The sequence below is a fragment of the Squalius cephalus genome, assembly GCF_949319135.1.
Source record: "Squalius cephalus genome assembly, chromosome: 5".
Taxonomy (NCBI): Eukaryota; Metazoa; Chordata; class Actinopteri; order Cypriniformes; family Leuciscidae; genus Squalius; species Squalius cephalus.
In genome coordinates this window covers 49,871,437-49,883,706 of record NC_137126.1, presented here as the reverse complement: position 1 = coordinate 49,883,706, position 12,270 = coordinate 49,871,437, and the positions used below count along the sequence as shown (strand labels likewise).

Below are 12,270 nucleotides of genomic sequence, written 5' to 3'. Positions count from 1 at the left end.
ATTTTTGTTACTTTTTACTATTTATTTGAATATAATTAATTTACTTTTTTATATTTCGTATGGGAATTTGCATTTATAAACATAATATAGATTTCAGGATATATATATATATATATATATATATATATATATATATATATATATTAGGGCTGTCAAACGATTAATCGCATCCAAAATAAAAGTTTGTGTTTACATAATATATGTGTGTGTACGTGTATGATTATTTTCTATATATAAATACACACACATGCATATATATTTAAGAAAAATATGTTATTTATATATAAATTATATATAATATAAATATATATACACAGTATATACATGCAAATATTTCTTAAATATATACATGCATGTGTGTGTATTTATATATAGAAAATAATTATACTCCATACACACACATATATTATGTAAACACAAACTTTTATTTTGACAGCCCTAATAATATATATATATAATATAATTTTTATTGACAGCCCTAATTATATATATATATATATATATATATATATATATATATATAATTTTATTATAAGAATGTACATTTCAAAAAATTGTCAATTTAAAAAAATGATGTATTAAATTAAAAGTTACAAGGAATATATGACATTTTTTTATGTGGTAAAAAAAAAATATATTTATTAATTCTCTAAATAAATTCTTTCAAAAAAGTATTGGAACCAATATTTCAGAAAAATATTTCAGATTATACTACGTTGGAGACAAATATCAGAAAAAGAAAATAACATCAAGACAAATATTTATTTATTAACAGCAGCTGACAAGTCAATTTTGCCTAAACCTAAACTTGTTGAGTGGCACTGATTAATTACTAAATTAACAATATTACATGGTCAACGATAACAAATAAATGCAAAAAACAATATTCATTACAGGATAACAGATGAACAGGGCAAGCTATCATCATTCACGTCCGCACACTCATGTGGAGAACTCCTTCAGGGCCCAGGCCTTGGTGGCGATCTCCTGGCGCAGGCGAGAGTATTCCTCAGCGAGAGCCTCGAAGTCTCTGCCGTAGATCTCGAAGGACGCCAGCTTCGACTCCACCGCCTGCTTGTCCATCTCCGAGGTCCTCAGCTCTGCGGTCAGCTTCTCCCTGAGACAATCACACACGCAACACTGATTATAGCAAGATAACTGTTGAAAAAATAATTGATTAATAAGATAATTGATCAAATGATCATTCTTGATATCGGGAATTACATTTCCACTAGTAACAATGCTAATTCTTGATATCAACAATGACGTCATCTCAAATGCTGACACAGTATATAGAGCTGCCATTGGACCACAGCATGCATTCACTGGGCCCTATTTTAACGATCTTAAGTTAGCACCAGTATTCAAGTTTCTGCTTTTTGCACACCGATAATGGATGTAGATGTGTTCGGTACACTGCGAAGAAATAAAAAAATGAAATCAACAAGAAGAGCCAAATCACGTAAACTGTTAAGACTGGCTACTGTAATATCAGTTTCAGGTAAGATTACTTTCATTTCTGCACTTAATTACCTAACGTGTAAATTATACAAGTTAAAACTTTTTATTCCAGTGGGTTTATTATAAGAACCCAGTTCTAGAAAATCATGATGATAAATGTATGTTTAGTTTTTTTATACTACAATTTTTATACAATTTTTACAAAACAATAAATAATACGTTAGGACGTTTTACTTTATATTTAAAAGTACTTCATTTCAAAATACATTTGATCAAATTTCATAAATTGTGTTCAATGGCCGTTTTTAAGTTATATTCCTGAAATGCACTTGTACATTCTGAACACGTGATCTTCTGCAATGCCCACATGTAAAACACAGACACTCCTACCTCGGTAATAAACACGGAGATGTTAGTCCCGTCCGAATCCGTACATGAAATCACAGTCGTAGATTGATAAGAATTGTAACTCAAACGTCGTTTGGAAAACTAGTCCCGTCCGAATAGGGCTTTTGATCACCAAAATTACGTATTTAAAAGTTTTTTCCTTGAAAAAAAGGCTTAAAATATCTCGAATGTTATTCGACACGCTTGCCTCATTTAGTATGCACGGTTCTATGAATATGCAAATGAGCCCCGCCTCCACTCACTCCCTCAGCTCAGAGATCCACTGGTTGACGATCACACGTTGATCTGATTGGTTACAAGGTAGTTTGTGACGTCAGAAACACCAGCGATTTCAAAGCGTGTTTTTGAGACTGTCTTTGGTTCACTGCAGTTTTAAGGAGGAAATACTCAGCAATGCTGTCGACTTATGAACTTACACATGGTTTGTCTTAAAGCACATTAAAAACACCACACAGACATATAAACAACATTAAAAGCTGGATTTTCACCACGGGGGACTTTAAAAAAGGTAAATAGTGTCAATAAAACACCGACTCCTGTGAAAACCCAACTCACGTTATTTTCTTGTGAGCTGCTATCTTGTCTCTTGTGTAGGTGTCCAGCTGAACTTCAAGCATCTCGGCCCTGCAGGAACAAACCTGTCATTATGAACATGCAGATGTCCTCAAAACTACATTTCAGAGCATAAGCCAAAGCTGCAAAGATCATCGCACCTTATCTTCTGCAAACCAATCTCACACTTGGCCTCGAAGTACTCGATCTTCTTCCGGTCTAGATCTTTCTGAGCCTTTAGCCTGAGATCCAGGACGAGACACTGAAGGATCTTCATACACTTCAGCAGCTCCTGTCAAAGCAAACACTGCTAATGTTAGGGATGCACGAAATATCGGCCACTATATCGGTATCGGCCGATATATGTTCATTTTTAATGTTATTGTTATCGGCCTGATAAGAAAATTTGTCCAATATATTAAGGCCGATAAATTTATTATTTCCTTCAGCTGAGACACTTCAGATGAGCACTGTTCAACATGATGAGTTTAAACTGCTTGAAATATGATTGAAATCACTTCAAAAAAGGAAAATACTGTAAAGTGTAACATGTGCAGCGCAAGCCTGTAAAATTATATAAAATTATAATGAGAACATCATTATAATTGTGTGTTTGGGATGTGGATTTTAAAGATGAGACTTTTGTTTTTGTAATCAGGCTCTCAAACATTATTTAAAAATTTGGATTTAGATTTATCGGCCGATATATCGGTTATCTGCTTTTAAATATTTAGAATTATCAGTTATCGATATCAGCCAAAATCTGTGCATCCCTAGTTAATGTAACCATAATAACCTGGCATAAACTCAATCTAATGACGTCAGACATCATTTCATGAGCATCTACCATCATCAAACACTGACATTAAATATGATGTCCTCATTTTAAGCCAAAATCAATCTCAAAAACTCATTGCTTTGTTTCATGTGCAATTAAGAGTTTGTTTGTTTTTTAACATCATGCCATGGTGAAAAAATTTACAACAATATCTATTTTTCCTAAAAACTCAAACTATATTAGATTTAACCTAATGAAAGATTCCTTAAGAGTAGTAAAATATTGCTGATGCGAGAACATTTCTAACATCTGAAAATGAAAAGCTTGTAAGGATGCACCGATATGAACATTTTGGCCGATACCGATAACCGATAATTCTTTATATCTGAAAGCCGATAAATCTAAATCCAAATTTATATATAATTTTTGAGAGCCTGATTACAAAAACAAAAGTCTCACCAGTAAAATCCACGTCTCAAACACACAATAATAATGTTCTATGATAATTTTATGTAGCCGATATGACAGATTTGCACTGAACTGTATTTTCCTTTTTTGAAGTGATTTCAATCATATTTCAAGCAATTCAAAACCCTCATGTTGAACAGTGCGCATCTGAAGAGTCTCAGCTCTCCGTTTCTTCTTTATTCTATTGACACACGCAACATTACTAACAAAAATCAAACGAGTTTGACAGGTTGTCCGGCAGCGATCCAGATGTTGATACAACATGACAGTGGAGACATGAACGTAGTTTCTCTGGACTCACAGACAGGTACGCGTGAGTCTGTCTCTGCAGTGTCGTGGCGTTCTCTCGGTTTCTCTCAGTGAGGCTCTCTGCTTTCTTCTGTTCACCGTCCAGCAGTTCAGGGAGTTTAGAAAGCTTCACACTCCTGAGACCCTCGCTTTCATTCTCTGAAAGAAGTAGTAATACATTTTCCTCTTACTCAGCATACTAAAAAAATATTAGGGATGCACGATATATCGGCCACCATATCGTTATCGGCCGATATATGTTCATTTTTAATGTTATCGTTATCGGCCTGATAAGAAAATTTGGCTGATATATTAAAGCCGATAAATAATGTATTATTTCCTTCAGCTGAGACACTTCAGATGTTCGCCTTGATGTTTTGAATTGCTTGAAATATGATTGGAATCACTTAAAAGGAAAATACAGATGCAACATGTGCAAATATAAAAATTTGGATTTAGATTTATCAGCCGATATATCGGTTATCGGCTTTTAAATATAAAGATTTATCGGTTATCGGTATCGGCCAAAATTTTCATATCTGTGCATCCCTAGATGAGATATTTTGTAGTAGATGCACCGATATAAACATTTGGGCCGATACCGATAACCGATAAATCTTTGTATTTAAAAGCCGATAACCGATATATCGGCTGATAAATCTAAATCCAAATTTTTATATAATGTTTGAGAGCCTGATTACAAAAACAAAAGTCTTACAAGTAAAATCCATGTCTCAGACACACAATTATAATGTTCTCATGATAATGTTATGTAGCCGATATGACAGACTTGCGCTGCACATGTTGCACTGAACTGTATTTTCCTTTCCTTTTTTGAAGTGATTTCAATCATATTTCAAGCAATTCAAAACCATCATGTTGAACAGTGCGCATCTGAAGTGTCTCAGCTGAAGGAGATAATACATTATTTATCAGCTTTAAAGGTGCATTAAGCAAGATTCTGAGTTTTTGCAGAACTATGCCCCCTCTGGCGGCAAGCGAAACTGCAGCCAGAGATGTGCACGCTCACTAGACAAAAGTTTTCTTTTTTTTATCTTACGTGGAGTTTGCGTTGGTGTTTGAAATGAACTACAAGCAGGTCTCTTACAACCCATCTTCTACGGAGAATGCCGGCGAATACACAAACCTGCCAGGCATAGCTATGTGAGCGTGCCGTGAACGCGCATGACGTCAAGCCCAGTCTAAAATTCCGGCCCGAATCCCTCTTATTTATTTTACTTTACAGGATTATAGAGACAATCTCAGTGATCAGAGAAGGGCTCATTCAGCCCATCAGGCAATTGTTTAAGCATGTATGGGTTAGAAAACGGGTATTTTTAACATGAAAAGTTGCTTAATGCACCTTTAATATATCAGCCAAATTTTCTTATCAGGCCGATAACATTAAAAATGAACCGATATCGGCCGATACCGATATATCATGCATCCCTAATCTCATCATTAAAAAATAAAAAATAAATGAAATACGGTTCATCACTGAACTATAAAGAAGAGCTTACCCCACTGGGGCTGATAGTACGTCAGGATATTGACGGCCTTCCTCTTTAGATGTTGCAGGAGCTCTGATGGTAACCTCTGCTTCATTTGCACAATGTCCTGAAGGTAGAAATATGATATAAAAGCTTTAAAATGTGCACAATGTGACTTTTGGGTCGTTTTGGACTTTTTGCGCAAACACATTCTTGTGTTTGTGCTTCGGCTCTGCGTGACTGTGCGGGTGAATATGGTTTCAGATAGTAGTAAAGTACGCCATGAATAATAAAAACTGCATCATCTCCAATTAAACACAAGCTGCTCCTTTTTGTCTCACAAAAAATATTTTTAACAGCAAAACCCGAGATTACAACAACAGCGTTTACTGGCTTTACATCATAACAACAGAAGTTACATTGCATTTAACTTTACACAGATCAGGTCAGAGATGCATGTCTCATGTTAACATGTTTAATGTTTATAATTTGTGGCTATACTTTTAAGAGTGTGTATTTGAATGTTTATTGCACTATTATTAGATTTAAAGTGTTGCATTTACAAAAATACCATTTACTATTCCAGTATGTTTCATATTGTGTAGTAAAAGAGAACATTAAATATTGTTGTTCATGTAATCGCACTTGTATTGAAACTCGTATTTACAGCAAACAAACATTGCATATATAATATATACATCTATAATATATATAATCCATGCTTAATCCCAGTAACATAACACAGAAAAACGTAACTCTTCAGAAAAGTTTAATTTAATAATCTAAAAGGAATTATTGCTAGGCTTTGAATATCACAAAGCCTGAAAGTTTTACACTTTCCAGCAGAAAAAAATAATAAATATATAAATAATAAATGAAAAACTTATTTAAGTCAGTTGCCAAAGCAACATTTCAAATGGTCATTTAGTTAAAGTTGATGCACTAAAATTACTAACTGGAATTTAAAAAAACTAAAATGTTAATCTCAACATTAATGAACATTAACAAAGTTTAATAAATGCTGTAAGAATATATGTTAGTTCATGTTAGTTAATATGTTAAATACTGTTAACAAATGAAAACACTAAAGTGTTACCAATAAAAATAAATTAAACCTAAGTAGTAATTAAAAAAACTAATAAAAATGACCAAATTCACAAAGTACGAGTGTAAAAATAGAAGCTACTTACAATTGTAAATAAAATATATAATAGTGTAGTATTATAGTATTGTAAAAAGCGCTGTATAAATAAAGGTGACTTGACTTTGTTTGTTCACAACTTTGGTTTTTAAAAATTAGTTTAGCAAATATATACACACTCGGTCTCTCTCACACACACACACACACACACACACACACACACACACACACACACACACACACACACACACACACACACACACACACACACACCTCTCTCTCTCTCTCTCTCTCTCGCTCTCTCTTTCACACACACACTCTCTCTTAAATACTCTCACACTCTCACATACACACTCTCTCTCTAACGCACGCTCACACACACCTGTTCAGGAGGCATCTGTCTCATGACTCTTTCTGCCGTCAGTCCCAGAATGCCGCTGTGATGTTCACTGATGTCCACCTGATTCACACACTGACCCACCATCACACACTGCTCCAGCGTGCTGAAGAACTGCACGAGCAAACAGACAAACGTTATTACACTGAGTTATACGATGCTCCTTTAGTGTCTAATATATCTGTGTATACACACTGCCGTTGAGAAGTGTGGGATCTGTACGATTTTTAATGTTTTTAAAATGAGTCTCTTCTGCTCACCAAGGCTGTGTTTATTTGATTAAAAATACAGTAAAAATAGTGAAATATTATTATAATGTAAATCATCTGTTTTCTATGTGAATATATAGTAAAGTGTAATTTATTCCTGTGATCAAAGCTGAATGTTCATCATCATTACTCCAGTCTTCAGTGTCACATGATCCTTCAGAAATCACTCTAATATGATGATCTGATGCTCAAGAAACATTTATGATTATCATCAGTGTTTACACTTATTCCTCTACACTGACTCTAAACCCGAGGGCGTTGATGTCGGCACCTTGTCCTCCGCTGTCTGAGAACTGGAGGCTTTACTGAAGCGGTTCTCCTGGACCATCTCTCGCAGAACCCGATCAACACACTCTACACGCAGCCACGACAACCTCTGAGAGTGCAGCTCCCGCTCCGCCTGAGGACACACACACACACACCCCGTTTCATTACACACACACACACACACACACACGACAACCTCTGAGAGTGCAGCTCTCGCTCCGCCTGAGGACACACACACACCGTTTCATTACACACACACACACACACACACACGACAACCTCTGAGAGTGCAGCTCCCGCTCCGCCTGAGGACACACACACACACACCCCGTTTCATTACACACACACACACACACACACACACACACGACAACCTCTGAGAGTGCAGCTCCCGCTCCGCCTGAGGACACACACACCGTTTCATTACACACACACACACACACACACCTTCTCCAGGTCCCTCCTCAGGTGTTGAGTGAGCCCGGTTCGGTCCACACACACACACACACACACACACACACACACACACACACCTTCTCCAGGTCCCTCCTCAGGTGTGGTGTGAGTCCGGTTCGGTCCACACACACACACACACACACACACACACACCTTCTCCAGGTCCCTCCTCAGGTGTTGAGTGAGCCCGGTTCGGTCCACACACACACACACACACACACATACACCTTCTCCAGGTCCCTCCTCAGGTGTGGTGTGAGTCCGGTTCGGTCCACACACACACACACACACACACACACACACACCTTCTCCAGGTCCCTCCCAGGTGTTGAGTGAGTCCGGTTCGGTCCACACACACACACACACACACACACACACCTTCTCCAGGTCCCTCCTCAGGTGTTGAGTGAGTCCGGTTCGGTCCACACACACACACACACACACCTTCTCCAGGTCCCTCCTCAGGTGTTGAGTGAGCTCGGTTCGGTCCCCACACACACACACACACACACACACACACACCTTCTCCAGGTCCCTCCTCAGGTGTTGAGTGAGCTCGGTTCGGTCCCCACACACACACACACACACACACACACACACACCTTCTCCAGGTCCCTCCTCAGGTGTTGAGTGAGCTCGGTTCGGTCCCCACACACACACACACACACACACACACACCTTCTCCAGGTCCCTCCTCAGGTGTTGAGTGAGCTCGGTTCGGTCCCCACACACACACACACACACACACACACACACCTTCTCCAAGTCCCTCCTCAGGTGTTGAGTGAGCCCGGTTCGGTCCCCACACACACACACACACACACACTAGGGCTGTCGCGGTGAAGGATTTTCCCTTGCGGTAATTATGAGTGGCTCAATAGCGCGATATGCGGTTTTACCGCATTTATTAATTTATTTTGATTTATTTGTTGCTATATAAATAAGTGTTACGATGTGGTCAGCATGCACAAAAACGAGTACATTTTCAGTAACCAGTAAACCGAAACTAAACAGTGTATCTGCGCATTGAAAGCCTGTCACTCAGCGCGCAGTTGTTACAGCAACGGACTGTCTTTGAGTGAGTCATAAACATTCAACAACACGTTCAAAAACGCTGATTGATTCATTAAAAGATAGTAATGAAACAAGGTTAATTATTTTTAACTTTGAGCTCCACTTTTCAAGGCTCAGCTGACCAGCAATGCGTTGCATAGGTAACGCTGAAGCTTCACTTAATAGAAACAAATGGCATTGATTCAATGCGTGACTCACTGAGTTTTGTTTCCCGCGACCGCGAGTTCCTCGCGCTGTGGATGCTGACCAGCGCTGTCGCTGATGCCATTCATGGTAAATACCCTTTATTTTAAACGTTAAAAGGATGACAGGACAAATATTTAACTTTCCTTGTACACGGCAACCTTTTCACGAATATGACTTGACCTCAAAGACAAACGCAGTTAATCGCACGCGCTCAGTCGATCTCTCTCATTCACTGTCTGTTTAGGCTTACGTGCAAATCCACGAAGCCTCTGTACAAATCACCATGATAAAACCATGATCACCACGTCTTATTATCATTATTAACTTATTTAACATTCAATACACATGCACGAAGTTCAAAACAAGAAGGGTATAGCCTTATGAAAAAAGAAAACACGCGAATATCGCGGTTGCTGCGGTAACTTGAATTCCTCTGCGGTTGGCTTGTCAGTAGCGCGGTACTGCGATATTGCGGTTATCGCGACAGCCCTAACACACACACCTTCTCCAGGTCCCTCCTCAGGTGTTGAGTGAGCCCGGTTCGGTCCCCACACACACACACACACACACACACACACACCTTCTCCAGGTCCCTCCTCAGGTGTTGAGTGAGCCCGGTTCGGTCCACACACACACACACACACACACACACACACACACACACACACACACCTTCTCCAGGTCCCTCCTCAGGTGTTGAGTGAGCCCGGTTCGGTCCCCACACACACACACACACACACACACACCTTCTCCAGGTCCCTCCTCAGGTGTTGAGTGAGCCCGGTTCGGTCCACACACACACACACACACACACACACACACACACACACACACACACACACACACACACACACACACACACACACACACACACACACCTTCTCCAGGTCCCTCCTCAGGTGTTGAGTGAGCTCGGTTCGGTCCCCACACACACGCACACACACACACACACACACACACACACACACACCTTCTCCAGGTCCCTCCTCAGGTGTTGAGTGAGCTTGGTTCGGTCCCCACACACACACACACACACACACACACACCTTCTCCAGGTCCCTCCTCAGGTGTTGAGTGAGCCCGGTTCGGTCACACACACACACACACACACACACACACACACACACACACACACACACACACACACACACACACACACACACACACCTTCTCCAGGTCCCTCCTCAGGTGTTGTGTGAGCCCGGTTCGGTCCACACACACACACACACACACACACACACACACACACACACACACCTTCTCCAGGTCCCTCCTCAGGTGTTGAGTGAGTCCGGTTCGGTCCCCACACACACACACACCTTCTCCAGGTCCCTCCTCAGGTGTTGTGTGAGCCCGGTTCGGTCCACACACACACACACACACACACACACACACACACACACACACACACACCTTCTCCAGGTCCCTCCTCAGGTGTTGAGTGAGTCCGGTTCGGTCCCCACACACACACACACCTTCTCCAGGTCCCTCCTCAGGTGTTGAGTGAGCCCGGTTCGGTCCCCACACACACACCTTCTCCAGGTCCCTCCTCAGGTGTTGTGTGAGCCCGGTTCGGTCACACACACACACACACACACACACACACACCTTCTCCAGGTCCCTCCTCAGGTGTTGTGTGAGCTCGGTTCGGTCCCCACACACACACACACACACACACACACACACACACACACACACACACACACACACACACACACACACACACACACACACACACACACACACACACACACACACACCTTCTCCAGGTCCCTCCTCAGGTGTTGTGTGAGCCCGGTTCGGTCCACACACACACACACACACACACACACACACCTTCTCCAGGTCCCTCCTCAGGTGTTGAGTGAGCCCGGTTCGGTCCACACACACACACACACACACACACACACACACCTTCTCCAGGTCCCTCCTCAGGTGTTGTGTGAGCCCGGTTCGGTCCACTCCACACACACACACACACACACACACACACACACACACCTTCTCCAGGTCCCTCCTCAGGTGTTGTGTGAGCCCGGTTCGGTCCACTCCACACACACACACACACACACACACACACACACACACACACACACACACACACACACACACACACACACACACACACACACACACACACACACACACACACACACACACACACACACACTCCTCCTCGATGTGCTGTAGATCACAGTGTCTACAGATCCTCTGCTCTCTCTCTGTCCATGTTAGTCTACGTCTTCCTCTCTCTATCTCTAGATCATGGTCACTTAATCTGTATTTGGAGAGGATTTGTCTTTCTTTAAAATGTTTAATAAATAGATAACTGGCCAATTTAGTGGTTCTATTAAGGGTCGAGTAACATTGGAGTTTATTCTGGAGGGCAAAATGTGCTTTTAGTGCTTCATCATGAGTGACTTTTAGATGTTTGTGGATTTCGTTAATGATAGGTTTGATGGGGAGTATAGTCTGATGGACGAGTTGGAGAGCGAGTGTGTTCAGAGGATGAGGTTCTGCTGAGGTTTCATTGGTGAGGAGGGCTTTATATTGCACTGACTCTGGGTCAGACTGATGGAGATGATGCCAGAACTGAACACATCTCCTCTGGATCTCGATGTTCAGCGGGTACAGGCCCAGCTCAGCCCTGCAGGCGGCAGTGGACGTGTTTCTGTGAACCCCGAGAATATTTTTGCCAATTTCCAATTGTAATTTTTCTACTGATGTTTTATCCCAATTTTTACAATTTAGTACTGGTCCCCAAATTTCACATCCATATTGGTTTTATTATTGAATTATATAATTTTATCCAGGTTTTAATGGGTAATTTTTAGTGTCCACATCGTGACTTTATAGCATAGAAAGCCCTCCGAGCCTTTTCACCGAGTGTTTTCACAGCCAGACCGAAGCGTCCCGAAGCGCTGATGTCGATGCCCAGATAGCTGTAGCTAGAGCTGTTCACACACACACACACACACACACACACCTTCTCCAGGTCCCTCCTCAGGTGTTGAGTGAGCTCGGTTCGGTCCCCA

General features: G+C 40.9%; 1 protein-coding gene across 1 annotated transcript in view; it reads right to left on the bottom strand.

Moving 5' to 3' along the window:
- Positions 1–616: 616 nt before the first annotated feature.
- haus4 (HAUS augmin-like complex, subunit 4) overlaps positions 617–12,270 on the bottom strand; it is a 12,995-nt gene continuing 1,341 nt past the window's right edge. The window contains exons 4-10 of the mRNA XM_079871926.1: positions 7,524–7,652; positions 6,969–7,097; positions 5,476–5,572; positions 3,969–4,114; positions 2,583–2,713; positions 2,425–2,493; positions 617–1,117 (exon numbers count right to left, since the gene is read on the bottom strand). Coding sequence (XP_079728052.1) covers positions 943–1,117; positions 2,425–2,493; positions 2,583–2,713; positions 3,969–4,114; positions 5,476–5,572; positions 6,969–7,097; positions 7,524–7,652 — 876 coding nt within the window. The 3' untranslated portion in view covers positions 617–942. The remainder of the gene's footprint in view (positions 1,118–2,424; positions 2,494–2,582; positions 2,714–3,968; positions 4,115–5,475; positions 5,573–6,968; positions 7,098–7,523; positions 7,653–12,270) is intronic.